The sequence below is a fragment of the Episyrphus balteatus genome, chromosome 3, assembly GCF_945859705.1.
Source record: "Episyrphus balteatus chromosome 3, idEpiBalt1.1, whole genome shotgun sequence".
Classification (NCBI taxonomy): domain Eukaryota; kingdom Metazoa; phylum Arthropoda; class Insecta; order Diptera; family Syrphidae; genus Episyrphus; species Episyrphus balteatus.
Window position 1 is genome coordinate 23,893,602 of NC_079136.1, and position 20,348 is coordinate 23,913,949.

The following is a 20,348-nucleotide window of genomic DNA, read 5'->3' on the forward strand; positions in this document are numbered from 1 at the left end:
TTTATATTTGTTACTGCATTTATAGACAACACAACACAACACAACACAACACAACACAACACAACACAACACAACACAACACAACACAACACAACACAACACAACACAACACAACACAACACAACACAACACAACACAACACAACACAACACAACACAACACAAAATATTAGAAAGTGGCTTAGAAAAGAATTTTGTGTGTATTTTTTTTGATAGGTAACGTCCCATATAGGAATCGTGTAAATAAAGGCTCTTCATTTTGAGATATGATTGGAGGTGTCCTGTGAAAATTAGCAGAGAAAACGTTAAAAAAGATCTTAGATATTGGACTAAAAAATTTCTATGCAAAATTTGGCTCAGACTTTACTCAAATTTCGAATCCGTCAACTTACCTTCACTTGGCTGTCATCGTTCTTTTCGTCTTAAGTTTCTTTAAACGAAAGTTGTGTTTTTATTGCCGTTCACGTTTCATGTCGATATCAAAGGACTTAAATAATGCGTTACGTGGCTGCATACATTTTGGCTGTCCTTGGAGGACAAGAAAGCCCCAAAAATGCCGATATCGAGAAAATCCTCAGCTCTGTTGGTATTGAAGTCGATTCCGAGCGCCTTACCAAGGTCGTCAAGGAATTGAGCGGCAAGAGCATCGAGCAATTGATCAAGGACGGTCGCGAGAAGCTCTCCTCAATGCCAGTTGGTGGTGGCGCTGTTGCTGCCGCTGCTGCTCCAGCTGCTGCCGCCGCCGGCGCTGCTGAGGCCAAGAAGCCCGAAAAGGAAGAGAAGAAGGAAGAATCTGAATCCGAAGATGACGATATGGGATTCGGTCTTTTCGAATAAGTCTTCTATCTCGATATCAACCAACAATTGCGTGGAAAAACGAGGTATCGGCATGGGATCGCCAACATAAAACCCTCCCAGGTCGTAATGTAGTTACAAAACCACCCTTAAACTACTTCTGTACAAATTTTCTATTTCTGTGAAATAAAGCAAGAAAAAAAGTTTTACACGTAAAAGAAGAAAATCCAGAACTGTATTTAGGAATATAATAGTACTCAAAACGTTTCCCAGGGGCACACCATCAACTGTTATTTCGAGCTCTTCGGTGATTTCTTTGAGCCATCTTACTTTCCTTTTTATTTTCTCGTATATGACGAAAAATATCCGCACGTAGATTCGTTGTCCTAAAACAACCCATATCAAATCTCGTAGTTATGTATCGAACGCCTTCTAAAAATAAATTGCCGAAAATGCAAATCCCTTTAAGAACCATTTTTTTTTTCTTATATGTAGAGTCAGTTGGGGTAAGTGCGCGCACTTTTCACTTTAAGGCGAAATTGTGCAGATTCTGTAAGAGATATCAGCATAATTTTTTTTAGATTTGATAAACCTATACTTTGGGAACAAGAAAACACAGAAAAAAAGTTTTTTAGTTTAAATATTTCATATGATTAAAAACAAAAACCAAATGAAGTCGAAGTGCGCACTCTTTTCCCAAAGTCAGGGTAAGATCGCGCAAAATCTTGGGTAAGAGCGCGCACATAATTTTAATAGGAATCTTGACAGTTTACGGCAACTAAATGTCTAAAAACTTAATGTTATACTTAGTTAAACAAAACTTTATTTCAAAACTTTCAAGTTTTCACTAAAATGAATGAAAATGTTAATGAAAAAATAAATTAAGTTCAAATACAAAAACTTAAACTTTATTTATATAAAACAATACAAACAAAAAAATATTTCGAATTAAATTAGAAGATTACGGCCTTTCTTTTTTGGAATTCATGAATAACAGCTTTCGTTTTTCAAAATTCAAGTTTCAAATGTTTCTGTCCTGTTGAAAAAAGAAAAGTTTAATATGGGAGAAGTGCGCGTTCTTACCCACAAATGGACTGCGCGATTTTACCCACAAAGGTACTTTTTTTTCTATTTACCAAATTTATAATAAAATACAATAAAATCTAACAAATTTTTGATTTTAATCAAATATAAATATGCACAATTCAAAAATATGTACTACTCTCGGTATATAATGCTCCCACGCCAACGCTGCACACTTTTCCCGCACAACTTTTTTTTTTTTTGTTTTGAGCCGGGTTTTTTCAACCCGCTTTTAAAATAAAATGGAGCTGAGCACACAATCGCGAAGGTCATCACTTATTCTTCATGTTATGTGATATCAGGTTCCTTTGGGATATATTGAATGAGTTTGTGAAATTCTAGCCAAAATGCATGTTTTTGACCTGCTCAATGTTCCAATAACGTCCCAACTCGGAACCCAGAACTTTTTTTAGCCCCCGGAACCCGTATAGCTTTGACACTAATATTTTCAATGCGTTCAGCTGCGAACATAAGTTCTGCAATCACATATCTCTAAGCTTCAAAGAAGAACTCACCACATCAAAACTAAACTTAATGGAGGGCCAACTAGTCCTATCACCATAATTTTCAATTATTTTAAAATAAATAGATATAAATAGTGACGATTTTCAAACTATTCAATCCTACATTGTTGAACACATCATAATGATAAAATAAATACAATTTAATGTAAACAAACATTAACAAGTGTATGTATTTCCAACAAATTACTATTAATTTATCCACATCAATACACCATAACCGGACCATTAAAACCTACAACAAAATATCTTACTTACTTGCAGACAATTTCCTATCAAAAATAAAAAAACTTCATAAAGTTACTACGCAATTTGAAGAGGAAAATAAAATACAAAAAAAAATAAAAATAATCCTCCAACTCAATAAAACTTAAGCACTCATCAGTACAAATTACAAAAGAAAAACCCCATTCCTTTGAACGTGTGTGGTGTATTTCTTGTGCAGAAAATAACTCATCTACGAAACTATACACAAACCAATCTTTAAACATTGCAATAGACTTTCTCTTTGTCTTTAAAATTACATGTCTAATCAATGTTGAACTAATTACTTGTCTAATGGAAATTACTTCCTCTTTTATCATCATCATCATGACGCATTGTAAGTTTTGCAACAATCGCAATTGCAATATCAATTTTCTATTGAAAGTGAAGATTAACTGCAAATGTTGTGTTGTATTTGGAAAAGTCGTTTTGAACTTGTCATCATACTAAGTTTTCTTAAACATAAAAGGAGTTATCTATTTTGAAATGTTAAATTGTTTAAAGTTTCTTTTATACCTTCCGTTCGATTTTTGCATAAAAGAAACTAAAGCAATAAATAAGCTTGACAAATTTTAATCCCTCTTAACTTTGGTCAGATTAATTAATTTATATTGTTTTATAGGTACATTTTCTCCCAATTTTTCATTCAAAATTATGGTGACAGTGGTCTTAATAAAAGCAGTTTCTCTTCTAAACTTAAATTATCTTGTCTTTATCTCTAAAGTTTTGTTTTAACACGAGGTATTCCTGTTTGTTTATTAATAAAATCTTTGTTGGGAACAAAACCATATGCCTAAACCACAAGGTTCTACCAAAAATTCATGGAATTGCTAATAGAATTAATAATTAAGAATAAAGTCTTTAATTTCGTGTATACCTACTTAAATTGTTTTGCAAATAAAATTACCTAAAAGACCGCATTTTTTTTTGTTTTTTGTTATCTTCTATCTGATAGTTTTACTTGAATTCAGGTCATTTTAAGTTTTTCAAATTAATTTTCATGGGTAGACAAATATCTTTGAAGTGCAGCAGATAATGCAGAACACTGAACACATGCACAACTAAAAACTTAGTTATATTCTCATTTCGTGTTCGGACTTTCAAAACAAAGTTTTTGATATTAAATTTATGTAGAAACAAACAAATGCTCCAAAACAATTCTCATACAAAATTTGTGTGATTTGATGATAATTTTTATTTTCAGATTGAAGAAAAGATAAAATTCTGTGTGTACCATGGTCACACGTATATGCAAATGCACTTCGAAATTTAAGGATAAGTGAATACAAATATAAAAATATATGCAAAATATATACAGTTGACAAAGCTTAAATAAAAGTTCTATTAGTCATAAAAGTTTTTGTTTCGTTGTAGTTAAGAAAACTGTAAGACGTTGTCTTTTAGTATTACGTATATCCAATTTCGAGAGAATTGTAATAACTCAAAAAATTTGTTTGGGAGTTACACGTTCCAAGAGAGGTATTAAAACTGAAACAATCGTTTTTTTTTATCAGTAGTAGGTACAGAAAAAAGATTAAAAAATAAGTATTTTGTGGAACGAAATGCATCAGCCATTTTGGAAAACGCGAATTCATTTGATCTGACCAAAAAAGTTTTTTTTTTTTTCAAATTTGCAAGTAATATATTTTTTGTTGATACACTAATAGAAAAACTAGTTAAAATCACAATAACTATTTCAAATAGTTCAAAATTGTTATTTATGACTAGTTCAACAGTCAAACGAAGTATTCTCCAAATTAACTATTAAATATTCAATTTTAACATATTTTGATTTTTTTTTTTAATTCACTATTTAAAAGTTAATTTGGAGAACACTTCGATTGACTATTAAAATAGTCACAAATAACCATTTGTAAAAAGTTGTTGTGATCTTAAGGTTTCGTCATCCTGCAGTTGGATTTTTTGAGTCCCCAAGACGCTGAAAGAAACTAAGAATTTAATGTGGCCAAGTGCCCTTGTTATCAGGGGCGTCTTTAACTAGACTGGGGCCCTTGGGCACACAAGAATTTGGGGCCCTTTTGGAAACTAAAATAAGTTGGCAAGGGCTGTTTAAAAAGGGTTGCCAATATATCGTTCCATATAAAGTATGTACCTAGTGGCAGGGGGGTGCCAATAATACGTACATTGGGTTTGGGACATCAATCTATGTCACTGCCAATAATTGTACTCTTTATACTGGCAATCTGCCAATAACACTGTGATAGTTCAAAAAACCAACAGAGGGCTCTCATGTCTACTAAACATAATTTTGACTCCTTTAACGATCATCTATTTTTTATTTATTTTTTTAGTCATTGAGCCCATGGGTGTTTTACCCCCTTCCGATCTTACCTGATATTCTAGAATATTTTTTTTCTTAAGGTTCAAACCTTTAGGATTCATTCTCTCACAAAATAATATATCCAACTTTCATTATAAAAAAGAATAAGTTAAAAACTTTAACTATCTCACGGTAAAAAGTGCAACTTACCTACTTTTAACATAAACGGTAACGATTTGTTAAAAAATTCCATATTTTATCCTGAAATACAAGATCAAATCGTTGCCACCGAGTGCAGCGTTTTAATTTAAGTAATACGAAAAATATTAGAAAAATTGAAGAAAAATCGATGAATTTTTCCATGAAAATAATGATTCAAATAGTCTTTCGACAGATTTTTTTTCAAATAACTTTTTTTACGAATAATACTTCCAAAAAAATAGATTTTCCATCATTTTACATAGATAAAAAATCAAAAATTAGAAAATGGGCACGTTCAGGAAATATTAGGGACTAGATATTTAGGCAACGTCATTTTCTGAACGGAAAGAGTAAATTGACTAAATTAGTTTGGATTGTCAAATTTCGAAATTTGTTTAATAAATTTTACCGGTCGCATGGGTAAGACACCAAATTTCACTTAACTGTAATAAATAAATAAAATTAATTATAACCGATAATTCACTTTTTAGTTGTTTTTCACACAAATAAATTTAATTTTGCTAAATTAATTCTTTAATTAAAAACAATGTTCTGTCATGTTGACAAAAAAAACTTTCCTAAATTTTTAGGGAAAATTTTGTTGCCTAACTTTCCAGCTTTCCAATAAAATTACCTAAATTGGAAGGATTTTTTGTGACAGCTGACCAATCAGAGACCGAGAAATTACCTAAATATTTAGTCCCTAACGTTTCTGAACCTGCCCAATATATTGTGTTTTATAGCCTCATTTTTGACATGTGCAAACAAAATTTCAAACGCAAAAATCTTTCTTATTTGACCTTATCCAGAAAAACTAAGTACGCCATCGTGTTCAGCATACTCGAATTATCTTTAGTAGATATGAGAGCCCTCTGTCGGAAAAAAAAGTTCCATTTTCGAACACAGTGTAATTATAACCCGTATCCGTTATAAGTTTCAGTTTGAAAAATTGAAAAAAAGAGCTCAAACGGATTCATAGATTCAAAAAAAAAGACGATTTGTACGTGATTTCCAAGAGCAATTTTTTTTTTATTTTAATGTCTCCTTTTTAACGGATATCTCCTGATAAAGTTTTCAAGATATTGCATTTTTCTCAAAAACGGCTTTGCTTTGAAAAAAAAAAAAAAAAAAATTGTAATGCTGCAGATAAGGCCGCACTTTTTGAATAAGAAAAATATTTTTTTGGACCCTTATTAACCTACTAGCCATTCATTTTGAAAACATATTTTCCGTATAGGTGTAGAAAAAACTTTTGTTAATTGTTTAGTTGCCATATAAAAACGACAAAAATGTTTTGCGAATAAATGTGCGACAGAAATTTTCGCTCCTTCGGGGCCCCCCTGAAAATGGAGGCCCTGGGCAGGGGCCCCATGTGCCCTTATGGTGAAGAAGGCATTGCTTGTTATGCCTTTACGCTACTTGAACTTTGCCAGTTTTTAAATAACGGTTGACCGTATCCACCGCCGGCCGCTGTGTACGTCCACATAATCATTTTGGATTTGAGGCCCCATTTTGTACCAAAAAGTTTTGCTGCAGGTGTAGATGGCTATATGCATTAGAGTATACCGTCATTTTATGATGATTTTTGTTTGTGCTCCATTTTTATCGAAAGAGGTATCAAAAGTAGACTATTCAAGAGCAGCTTTTAAGTATGAATGGGCTCTTTGAAAGACAAAAATATTCGCTGGTAGAGGATCAAAAGTTATATCCAAATTTAAAATGACAATACGCAACTTATGAGACCTATTCAGATAAAATAGACTAGTTTACAGAATTTATTGTATCGCTTTTCTATTCTATTCTATTTTCTTTTCTAGTCAATTTAGGTAATGGTAATAGCAGGTCTTAAAAGATCGATACAACATAAACCAAAGCAATAATCTTCATAAATTGACGGGAAGCTCTACTGTAAATTTGCTCTACGTAATAATTTTCGATTTTTGGCCCCATATTTTACGGGAATTGAGGACTATGCATGCCGTTTTAGTCTGTTCTTCTACGTTATGTTTTCAGTTAGATCAGTTAGAATCAAGAATTACACCTAAATATTTTGCACTGTTGTTACTTCAATTTAAATCTGTTATCCAAACTTACTATAGAAACTTATTTTAAAGTTATATAAATGCTTTTATACCGAATTTTGTTTTCAAATAAAATAGCAACACTCGACAATCTTATCGGGAAGAATAATTAATTTAAAAACTTTTTTGGCCTAAACAAAAGAACACACAAAGTAAAAAAAAAAAAATTGTGAATAAACTTTACCATTAAATTTTAACAATTCAATGACCTGCAACACCAATTAATTGTCCCATTTACTTTTTTTTTGTTTCCTTTCAGACAAATATCAATGGCAGACCTTCCGCCTTTGCCAAAAAGTCTCAGTACTCATTTAACTTTTAACGAGCCAAACAATGCTGAATGTGAGAATGGAAATGAAACAAATAATAATGGAACTTCTGAAGTAATTGGAACCACTTTGGACAAACAATTGTCAGTTCTACGAAAAGAAATGGTAAGTAAAAAAAAAACAAAAAAAAAAATAAATAAACATTAATAAATTGCCAAATTGGTCTTAACTGTCTTCACTTCACAAAAGCAAACAAAAAGGTCAACCAAAAAGTCAAATTCCCAACTTTCCCGTAAGTGGGCGGTCATAGTACCAAAAACCCATGAAATTTCTCCTGTCCATAATAAATTGATATGACAAACATAATGACAAAGACATAACGGTGACTATTTTGTTCACCTTTTGCAAAATTCTCATCTATCTACTGTTGTAATCCCGTACAGATTTATTTTATTTGTGATAAACGTTGGAAAAGGTACTTTGAGGGTCAGTTATGGAATCACAAAAATCTGTTTTTACAAACTTGTGTCCACTTGAAATAAAGGTTCATAAGAGCAACTTTATACACCCAAGTCTTGAACATTGTTTGAGCTTAAACACCATAAAGACCTAGACCATAATATGCAATATAATGTGGCCCAAGACAATTAAGCTGTCTTTGAGGAAAAGTGTTTAGTTAGATGTTCATCACGCCAAATCCATCCGAAATGAGCTCCGTAATGCGAGGTACTTTCTTTTATGACTTGAATTTTCTTTGAGTATGTCAAAGTGCTGTATGATAGGCATAAACTATGTATAAACACTCTCTGTACTTAACCTGAAATTCACATCAAACGATGATGGTGATGATGATGGTGATAGAAGAAATGATGATAATGGTGGCTTCTGATGGTGCAGTGTGGTGTGTTTTTCTGTTTAAATGCGTTCCAAAAACGCTCGAGTTTCTTTTGTGAATATAATTCTCAATGGAAGTGGCTTTGGCCAATTTACGAAATGAGTGTCGAGAGTATTCATGTCATGATGCGAAGTTGAAATTTTTTGTTGTGTATTTTCTTCTCTTTAGGGATTATCGTGATGAAAAACGGTTTCCGAAATTATGCAAATCCATCTGTTATGACCACGCTTGGAGTTTCAAAATCTCTTTTTATTGTCTTGCTACACATTCTGAGGTGCTCCGTTCCAATGCTTGGGGGGCTTTTCAATTTTGTTTCATTTTTTTTTTGTTTTAATTTCATTGATTTTATCATATAAAGACGCAAAATGTGCATTCCAATCGAATCCGACAGATAAAATGTTGTCTCGAATTTCAATGAACTTGAAATTGAGCACAACAGACATGACAGACAATCGCAATCACAGCACGATCAGGTAAATGCTGTTGAACAAAAGACCATGTTATTGTGGATAAAAATATACTCATACCAGTTTTATGTAAAAAAGAAAAAAAAATTAACAACAAAACTACGATTTATTTGTTTATTTTTCGTGATTTTTTTTTTTTTTTTTGAGAGAATGTGACAATACAATCATTTAATTGAACAGAAAGATGAAAAGAATTATTATTTTGTATGAAAAGTTGTTTTGAAATAAGTTGATAAGCATTGAAAATGATTTTTTTTTTATATCATTTTGTTTCTATAAAAGGGTTGAGTAATTGGAATTTAATTTGAATAATAGTCGGTGAAGGCTTTTTTACCTTAAGCGAATAGCCAGAAATTTTTTTCTAGACAAATATAATCAAATCATGCTTCCTAGAAAAGTTATGGGTTTAAAATGCTGAGCATCTATAGTTTGCGGCTAAGAGTACATTCAGGTAATCGATTCTTATTATTTAAAAAAGTTGATCTCCTAATGAATGAATGAGTAAGACAGTGCTAATAGTGAGACAATCCATTTTTCTCTTTTCTGAAAGCAAGCACAGTAACGGTAGTTTGGGTCAAAACGTTTATTTCCCCATCTTTTAATTTTTTGTTCCGATTGAATTAAAGTTGTCCATTTTCCTACACCGGAAAATATCACACAAAATCAGGTGGAAGTAGTTTTTGGAGTGTTATGAAAAGAGTGTATAACACAAAAAAATCAGGTTAATGGACAGAACTTTTTTTTACATATGTATCATATTTATATGCTCTTTCATAAAAAAAATCATGTACTTTCTTCTCGTTTTTTTGTAATTTAATATTTTTCCGAAAAATGACAAAAAGTAAACAGTGAGAAATTTTTAAAAAGCAAACAGTGAGACATAGATTTAAAAAAAAATCTATGATTTTAACATGATTTCAATATGATTTGAAGGTTTTTTTTTCTTTCGGTTTTTTTTGCTTTTTTGTAACTTTTTTGAAGAAATGGGTTAAAGTAACATAAATTATTTAATTATATACTTCTTACTTAATTATTTGATGTTTTTTTTAATTTTCGGTTTTATCCGTTAGTCTTACTGTTCACCTTAGCCTGTCTCACTGATCGCACCCCTTGCAAACAGTGAGACTTTTTGACTTTTTTTACATTTTAGTCTAATGTAATGCTCTCATTCATTTTTTAACTACAACTTTAGGATAAAATATTTTTTAAACTGACTTCAAAGTTTGGTTAAGATAGCTTTTAAACATTCTAAGATACCAATTTAAAAGAAAGGTGTCTCACTGTTCGCACCTTTCTCCTATGTGTACCTAATATTTTTTTTAAGAAATTTGTTTTGTTAAACAATTTGTTTTGGCAAGAAAATAATGAGGCAAGCTGAGCTTTTTGAACAATTTATTAAGTTAAATGTGCTCTGTGGGCTTTTCAGGGTAAGGTCCACTTCCTAAGATTCGGAGGCATTTTATTGATCGTCTTTAAAAGGGATTAGGGGATAGTGTCTTTCAGTTTAGCCCAAGGGTTTTAGGTTCCGAGGAACCGAAATTGTCAAGCCTTGGAAAACCGAGGATTCCAAAACAACACCTATCTGATTTGATGCAAAATATTTGGGCTGGGGTCAAAATCCCAAAGACCCAAACTACCCAAATTCAACAAAATCCAAAATCTAGAAAAACCAAAATCCCGAAAATCAAGAATCCCGAAAATCCAAAATCCCGAAAATCCAAAATCCCGAAAACCCAAAATCCCAAAATCAAAACAATTGTGAGTTTTAATATTTAAATAATTATTATTTATTTATTTCGTCAATCAAGTTACAAACTTTTTATAGACTACATAAATAACAATATAATATATACAATACATACATCTTCGATATTTAAATAATAATAAAAAAAAAAATAACTGTTACAATAGACTCAGTACATTTTTCTTAGTTACATTTCTATTTACATTAAAGTCAATAGCTGAGTCAAATTCATTGAAATTTATACAAGCATTTGTGATTGGATTATGTCTAGCGTAACTTGTACTATTGCAAGGAACATGTAAAAAATCGCCATCTCTTGGGCGCAGCGTAAATATTGAACATTGATAACAACATTGGACAATCAATATTAAAACTGAGGACATCATAAGCAAAAAGGACAGAATACAATTTTCTTCTCAAAACAAGAGGTTTAAAGTCTATAAGAGTACATCTAGTCTCATAACATGGAACATCTGAATTTTTATAAATTTTACGCAGAGCAAACTTTGTAAATTTTTTCTGAACCTTTTCAATACGATAAATGCTCGATTGAGTGTAGGGATTCCATATAACGCAACAATATTCTAACAGCGGTCTAACAAGAGATAAGTATAGTGTTTTTAGTGTATAAGGATCATTAAAAAGTTTTGAATTTCGAATTATGAAGCCCAACATTGAGTAGGCTTTGGAAATGACATGATCTATATGAAGTGAAAAACTCATTCTGAGAGTTACCATATTGCTTGAAATACGTTTCGGTTAAGGTTTGAGATTTATTTTTAAAAATCAAAAATAAAGCTTATCGGTTGAGATTTATTTTTAAAAATCAAAAATAAAGGTTATCGGTTGAGATTTTTACAAAAAAATAAATGGAAAAGGTCAACCTTTAACCGTTTTTGCTGAAAATAAATCAAAAATGGTCAATTCAAAGGAAAATGTCGAATATGTCAAGAATGTCTTTATATTGCAAAAATAAAAGTGCCCTTAATTATGAAAGTGGACTAAGTCACTCCTAAAAATGGCCTCAAATCTAGCCTTAAAATAATTATAATTTAAGAGGTAAAGTTTATTTGAAAGTGAAATTGCAGTAAATAAACTTCTTTATTGCTCCTCTACCTAGTGATTTCATAAAAGAAATATAATTAAATCGTTATAAGAAAATTATTATGTAAGTTTTTCTGTAAATAATGCAAAAAGTGACTTAGTCCACTTTCATAATCATGGGCACAAATACATATGAAAAGGATGTTTTTTCTAAGTTAATGTATTAAATAATGTTTGAACTAAATAGACTCTCAAAGTTCTTTAAAGTAAAATTTTAAGACGAAAATGTGTTTTTCACTGCACAACCAATGCAATTTCGAATATTTCAGGAGACCGGGCGTTTTCGCCCGCCCAACTTCAAACGGCTATATCTCGGAATTTTGAAAAAAAATGAAAAAAAAATTTTTGATGCCAAAAGGTAGCGGGGACTCCAACCTACATTTGGGTACAACTCACATCCCTGTAGGGAGCACTTAAAGGTAAAAAAAAAGTTAAGCCCGATTCTGAAAAAATAGGCATGATGTGGCGGTTTAACATGGAAGATGATTTTTTAAAAATCTGACAATGTGCAAAGCGTAGGCCCATGACACAAGCTATCATTTGGCATCATTCCCAAAAATTGCTCTCAAGTTGTTTAGCTTCCAAGAGCTTTCAAAGATTCGGGGATTTTTCGAAAAAAAATTTTAGCCCAACTTTCAAACGCGGAATTTTGAAAAAAAAAAAATCAAAAACCCGATTATACGACTATCGGGTAGCTGATAATATAAGCTTTCATATGGCACCACTCCCATGTCTCTAGGAATTGATACATTTGCAGATGAGATTTTTTTTTCCTCTCAGCGATAAATCTCACTGGTTGACCGAAACATAAAAAAATACAAAATAAAGGTTTCTCTCAGACCTTGACCGAAATTTTTCTTTTTTAAAAATAAAGGTTATTTTATGACCTTTATTGAAAATGGCGACAAATAAGAGTTATTAAGGAACCTTTCAAAAGGTTGAGATTTATTCAAGCTGCAGCTTTACTCACAGAAGCGATTTACTTCCAACTTTGTAGTTAAGAGTTTTAAGTGAATCCCTAGAGAGGAGATACAATTTTTGTAGGACCAAAATTAACTTTAATTTCCATCAGACCGAAATGGAAAAGTCGTTTTTCTCAAAAACGATTCTTACGATTTTGATGGAAAATATCCTGTGGCAAATAAAGTCATACTTAAAAAAAAAAAAAGAAATATTTTCCACGAACATTTTTGGCAATAAGATTTTTGTAATCTTAATGCCAAATTGTAGAAAAAATTTACAAAAAAAAAAAAAATTTGCATTAAACTAAATTCAAAACTTTTCCTGTAAAATCAATTTTTTGAAAACCAATCAATGATTTTGTTTTTAAACTTAGTTTTTATGTATCCATTGATGTTTCATTTTTATTTGACATAGGTACCATATTCTTTTTTGTTAATGCTCTTGTAACATTAAAAAATTATATTATTTGATATTTTTTTAATAAATTTCCTGTAAAATTAAATTAAAAATATTCTTCTTTGAATTTTCAAAAAGATTTGTAACGTTTACCTTGTCGTGCTTTTATTTTACTAGATTCTTCTTTTTGTGGTTACTATTTTGCAGCTATTCGTAACCACCACATTTTTAAATGTACAATGTTTTTTTTTTTTCCAAAAAATGATTTCATCAACCACAATAAACAAGCATTTGTTATTTCAAGACAATTCATTTTAATCTAAACAAAAAAGACCCAACTTATTATATAAAACTGATTTTGTGGATGGTTAACATCAGTAGGTAATTAAAAAACAAAATTAAACCAAGAAATTACTTTTAACCCCATTCTGTTTCTCAACATCAAAGTGTACAATACACACTGTCACTGACTTTTTCATTAAAAATGAAAAAAAAATACTCATGTTAACCCAATTTTATAATAATATATTAAAAGAGGTCATGCAAAAAGGAGAAGCATCTCAATTAATTAAATTACCTCAATCCACTTTATACATTTTACGTACTCGTAAACATAATAATTAAACTCCAGCTGTTTGTCTCCTAATTATATAATGTTTGCTTTTTTTATCTGTGATTCATTTATTTTTGTTATCTATTTAAAATGAAAATAAAAAAAAATCCAATTACATTTAATTCATAGAAAATGTAACAAAAGTTTCACAATAGCTTCACAAATAACAAATGATGATTGCGAATATTTTTTTAATTAATTTCCTCTTTTGCGGGTGTTTAGGTTTCGGTAATATCTAATTATGATTGTTGATTTTTACTTTTTGCTTTTTACATATATTTGATTGTGAATTTAATCCCCCTTCAGGCTTCGTCGAGCTTAAAATTGAAGTAATCACACGATCTTCGTTCGTTACAACTCAACCGTACAAGCAATTTCAACACACAAAATTTTAGTTGCTACAAATAATAAAAAAGAGCTTAATTCTGGGTATAACTTCATTTTTTTCTATTCAAGTCGAACTCAAAATGTGAAAGGTTTATAATAGTCGAAGAACACAGTGGGAGATAATAACTTTACAACGGAACCATTAAAGCTTTTCATTTTGACTAAAAAACAATTCAAACAAAACTAAAATATTATTAAAATTAAATAACACTTAGGCCCAATTATTTCACTCTCCATTATTTTTAAAGTCCAGATTAAAAATTAGAAAACCTTCAAATCGCATATAAATTTTAAAATTTCCCTTTTTTTAGAGCGACTTTAAATTTAATGTAGTTAAGGCCCAATTTATTCACTCTCCATTATATTTAAAGCCTCCATTAAAAATTGGAAATCTGTCAAATCCCATACAAATTTTAAAATTTCCCTTTTTAAATGGCGACTTTAAATTTAATGAAGTGTGAATAAATTGGGCCTTAATGTTTTTTTAAAGCCCTTTTTATTAAAATGTCTTGATACTAAGCTTTGATGATGTAAAAAAAGACAGTTAAGTTATTTTAAATAAAGGAGTCATATCATAAAATAGAAACCCGAAAACCGAAAAGCTAAGATATAGAAAATACCAAAACCTTAAGTCATGAATATCTTAAATATCCCGAATTTTGCATTTTCCGTAAATTTAATCCCGAATTTTGGGTTTTGGGGACTATATGTTTTTTAATTCTGGAATTTGGAGATACTCGGGTTTCTGGATTTATTTTTTCGGAATTTTGCACTTCTTCTTTTGTTTTACTTTTGTACGAGTTAAAAAAAAATTAAAAAAAACGCATTTGTTTTTTTAATTTTATCCAACTTAGGCACGAAGTTATCCTACTGTGTTAACTATTGCCACAAAAAAAGCCTCATGATTGCCAAACTAACCTAACGAAGGAGATTTATTTAACAATTTATCACGAATAATAATCATTTTGGACGCTGCCACCGAACCCCAAAATGCCTTTCAAAGTTTAATCTGACGACAACGATACCTATTAGTCGTGAAGGAGGCACGAATGGTATTTCGTCTAATTTGAACTAATTTCAAAACAAATTTTTTCTCAATTAAATTTGCAAAATATTTGATTTTAGTTGCGTTCGTTCAAGCGATAAGTTATTAAATTAAAATAAAATTGAAAAAATTAAGGAGTTTTGGAAGCATAATTTATTATTATTTTTCATCTTTCAGTAGTTTTTATATTTTTAGAGTTAAAAAGTTTAAAATTAATTTTCATCTAATATTAATTTTTTATATACAAAAATGTAAATAAAAATAAAACGAGTATTTTGCTTTTTTTTTTTGGGACTTATCAGAATTTTGGACCAAGCAGTTTTAAACTAAAAAATCCACAACAGCGTTGAGGTCTAAGAATCTTTACATTTCTTTTTTACTATCCGTCCACTGATCTTTAAACAAGGTACCTCCCATCATAAAAACCCTTGCACCCTTTGCCATTATTTTCTCGAATTAAATTTTCAACAATGTTGCATTTTTGTATTCTTCCGTAATCCAATCTTCATGGTAGAATGGTGATGCATTCAACTTGCACCTGACCTCTACCATTTCGTCATGTGCTGTTTTTCTTTTCTTTTGCACATCAGCTACCAAATAACGAATATATTCAACTCTTCACTATAACGAATCTATATATACAAAACTTTAACTAAACATTAAAGTGTGTAATGGAATTTTGTAATTATTTCCTCAACCGACGCGGCACGTGATGCGACAGAACAGACCCAGAGAGAGAGGAGACTATGCATTATTTAATCCCTCAACTTTATTTTGCACTTCCCTTTGCATCCGTATAGTCGTGGTCGTGGTCATTTTTTTTTATAAAAAAAAGAAGAAAAAAAAAAAGATTAAAAAAAAGTGATCTTCCTTCTTATTATTGCATCTGTCTGCAGAAAAATGCAGTCAGTGGAACGCCATCGCCACGATTTGATAAAAAAAAAAAGAAATATTAAAATAAATGAAAATAAATTGCCTCGAGGAGAATTACTGATGGATTGTTGAAAAATGCAGACATTTTGACACTGAATCAGCTTGGCAAGTTGAAAGAGATGAGATAAACAACAATAAAGTCATTGACCATGAAAAAAAGGTGATTTCACGATACAAAAGGTGTGATTTTGTACAAGTGATTAAGAGGAAAGTTTTGTGTACCTAAGAGATTTGTTAAATAAACGGGATTTTGAAAATAGTTATATTTTTCAAAAATTATAAATATTAATTTTTGAACCATCTTTTCGCAACGTGTAATATTTTTTGATCATTTATTTGCTTTTTAGCTTTTTTACATTATACTTTTATCTACTTTCGCTTTCCTCTCGTACAAAAATTCACCTCTAAAAATGTTTGCTTGTAAATATTAGTCATAGCACTTGGAATGAGTGCTTGATGAGATGATGTTAACGGGATCGGGTCAAAATTCTGGCTTTAAAATTCTGCTTTTCAAAATTCTGCCTTTTTAGCGAAAATTCTGTTTTTCAAAATTCTGCTTTTTTTCTACTCTGTTTTTCAAAATTCTGCTTTTTAAAATTCTGCTTTTCAAAATTCTGCCAGCATTATATTTGAACAAAAAAATTCTGCCAATTCTGTTTTTTTTTTAAAGCATATGCACTGGCTAAATAAAAATACACCTCATTAATGTAATTCAACATTGGTACTTTCCTAATTTTTTTTTATTTAAGTGTCGCAAATATTTTTTGAATACCATAAACTGACTTTCTTTCAAATAAAATATGTAAACTAATTGGAACCGATGTTGTTTGATACAAAATATTCCTTTTCTTATTCAAATTTTTGAACATTCATCTTTAATTGATAAATTAATAAATTTTTAATTATTTTCGGAAATGTTTTATAATAAACCTTTTCTTAAAATTTTCAAATTTATTCATTCATAAAACAAAAATTACCTAATACGCATTTAGAAAATGACAAATTTTCAAAAAGATGATCTTACAGAATTCTGCAATAAATTAAAAAAGGGTTTGGAAAATGTTAAAAAGCGCGCGCTTTTTAACATTTTCCAAACCCTTTTTTAATTTTTTGCAGAATTTTGAAAAGCAGAATTATGAAAAGCAGAATTTTGAAAAACAGAATTTCGAAAAACAAAATTTTGAAAAGCAGAATTTTGAAAGCAGAATTTTGTAAAGCAGAATTTTGAAAGCAGAATTTTGATAAAAGAATTTTGACCCCGGCAGAATTTTGACCCCAACCCGATGTTAACCTTAACCTTTTCAAGCTTGTACGTCCAACGCAAGACTATTCTACCCATACTAAAAACATGTATTTAATAAAAACGAGCTTAAAATAAAAATAATTCTAAAGGAACACTTGATCTTATCACTTGTCTCTAAATAGATCGTACTGATACAATGTGCTATGCAATAGTTACATAACACATGTCAGAGCCTTAATAATCTATATATTTTCAATATATCATCATCATCATGCACTAAGTTTATTAATGATTTAAGATGACGGATACTTACATATATAGATCAAAAAATTATTGTACTAAGTAAAGATGTACCAGATGTATGTACTAATAAGCTTCTGTACGCAGTACAGATCGTAGTGCAATCTTTAAGGTATTGAGTACAACTTTTTATGTACTCAATAATATGTATTTAAGTTATAAATACCAAACATGTGTTTATTTACAAAGTACAGAAAATTGTACTCAGTATAGACCTTAATGTACTATAAGTTCTGATTTTTATGTAACACACGTTTGTTCTTTTTACACACAAATCTGCAATAAGTATGTGGAAGTCTTTAATGGTTAAACAACATCATGGACTGATTAAATAAACTGTTCTCAGTACATTGTACACAAAGCTATACTGAGCACATAGAGCCTTAGTTAATAAAAGCCATGTACTAAGTTCATAAAAATTCATATTCAGTACGTAAAAAACACTTATCTTCTGATATCCATAAACGTTTTGAATAGGTATTTAAAAATATTTCTATGAACGATTGAATGAACTTTGCACATGTTTCTTTGTACAATTGTACATCCATCACATAAAATCATTAACAATACCTTGTTATACTATGTACAGATGTAATGATTTCAATAGAAATTCGTTTACAAAGGGCAGATGATTCCCTATTTTCATATAGTTTTCTCATAAATGTAAAGCATTGAAATTATTTTTTTTTTTTATAATCTGCACGTGCAAAAGAGGTTTTCGCTACCCTTGATTTGTTTGAACTTTTAACACAGTACGAGCATGATGAAAAGAGGGAAGAGTTTAAAAGGCCAATGGACATTGGTTTTAAAGTTCTGAAAATGATGAAATGGGAGGGAAAAATTAAGGCATGTAATGCTTTCCTCATTCTTGTCCAAATGACATTTAAATTTATACCTATTTGTATTATCAGCTTTTTGCTTCATTCTTTTGAATGACTCTGAAAGTTTTAAGTTTTAAATTCTGATGAGGAAAAATTCAAAGCTTAAAGAATTACGGACACTTATCGGAAAAAACTGAAACACCATCTCCAAAAACTAGAACTTGTACTTTTTGACGGCATCGCCTTTTTTTATACTTCAGTATAATATACTTAAGTAATGGTTAGTGCGATGAAATGTTCAATTCAATCGGAGAAAGGTTTTTGGTTCAGATCCAGCCTATAAAAGTTCGACTTTCCTTCCGAGACTTCAAGACTATTTCTGCTATAATAATTACCCGTATAAATAAGGAAATGAGTATTTTTTGTAAGCATGTTAGTCACTAGACATTGATTCTGTTGAAATTTTTTGACTTTGTCACAAGAATTTGATACGATTTAGGGGAAGGTGGCCTAAGGGAAATGTCCCATATCTCGAAGTAACATTCAAACTTAAATGCCTTTATACTTTTGAAAGTTTAATATATTACTCCCACATTTTTGTGCTTTGCGAGTTGAAAAAATTCCAAAAAGTATTTAAATTTTTTAATTTTCAAGACATCTTCAAATTTCACTGATCAAATTTATCCGGGTAAAATGGCACACTGTCCAAATATACGTGATTTTAAATGAAAAATCGAGTCAAAGGGCTCCTTTTCCATTTTCTTGGAACAAGTGGTGCTTAATCCCCCCCAAAATTTCTGTGAGTCATTCAAAGCCCTGTTCCTGTTGGTTTCTCATCTCCATACTGTAGTTTTGGAACTTCGAATAATTTGGATGCATTTTTCTAGATTTTGGACGGAATTAAGGACTTTCATCAGTCCAGAGCTTCCTCTCTGTAGATCGTTTATGTTTAGCAACCATTTTCACCATAAAAAAATGAAAATGTCAAAGTCAGTATAAAATGCAATGAGAAAGTAAGTATGCCATTTTACCCGAGTACTAAGTAGGCCTAAGGAATTTAAGTTTTATACCGAATAATCTAAAATCGTTCTAAGCCAACTTATTACATTAAATTATTAAGAAATATTTCATACATACGTATATTAACTTCTTTTTCCAAAATACAATGTTTTTTATACTTTTTTTTGCAAAAACAAATTTCATAAAATTATAACGAGTGTACTTTTTGAGGTGGTTAGAGACAGTTTGACCTGTCGAATTTTAAATAATGGCTTGAAGTTGCTAAAACTTCGTATATGTCAGTTTTGCCAGATTAACATAAGAATCGCGTTCATAAAACTTTGTAATTATGTTCTACGATTTGTAGCAAGGGGGCCATTTTACCTTGGGGTGCCATTTTAGGCCACTTTCCCCTACTGTTTCTTTTTCCTTAGCCTTACTTAGCCCTTTCAAAGTAGTGGTCGCTTTTTTCGCAATTCCTGAACCAAGTTGTTATGTTATTTATAGGCTAAGGCCAAAACTTAAAAAATTGTTTTCAAAGATCCCCTTATATTTTGTATTCACCGAAAACAAAGGTAGGTACCATTTTTCAAACTTCCCTCAATGTCTATGTGCTCAGGGCACTTCATTTGTGAAGTTCTCCACATTTATAAACAATTATGTTGAAGCATTGTTATCACATGAAGCATTTAATTGCAATTAGAATTAAGAAAAAAAAAAAACATTTATTTTTAACAAAAACAGCTTAAGCAAACATTATGCATAAAAAAGTGTTTTTTGTTCTTTTATTATATTTTATATTCTATGCGCATATCATTATCATAAATTATGTCATTCATGTTGACATTCACATTTTGCTTGTTGACATTTTCATAAAAGGAAAGCAAAAACCCAAGACAAGTTTTTATGCTATACAGCTCCACCCACAAAGGCAAATATCACTA

The 20,348-nt window shown here is 30.5% G+C and overlaps 2 protein-coding genes across 2 annotated transcripts in view; both read left to right on the plus strand.

Annotated features, from left to right (window-relative positions):
• LOC129913078 (rho GTPase-activating protein gacZ) overlaps positions 1-20,348 on the plus strand; it is a 73,780-nt gene that overhangs the window by 33,280 nt on the left and 20,152 nt on the right. Inside the window, exon 2 of the mRNA XM_055991498.1 lies at positions 7,485-7,659. Within this exon, the coding sequence (XP_055847473.1) occupies positions 7,485-7,659 (175 nt within the window). The remainder of the gene's footprint in view (positions 1-7,484; positions 7,660-20,348) is intronic.
• LOC129913079 (60S acidic ribosomal protein P2-like) lies at positions 408-1,001 on the plus strand. The gene has a single exon (XM_055991499.1). It carries the CDS (start codon positions 495-497, stop codon positions 834-836), a length of 342 nt encoding a protein of 113 aa, XP_055847474.1. The 5' UTR covers positions 408-494; the 3' UTR covers positions 837-1,001.

Bases quoted from the DNA above. Each gene is read 5' to 3' on its own strand.
- LOC129913079 (XM_055991499.1), top strand. From the start codon at position 495: ATGCGTTACGTGGCTGCATACATTTTGGCTGTCCTTGGAGGACAAGAA.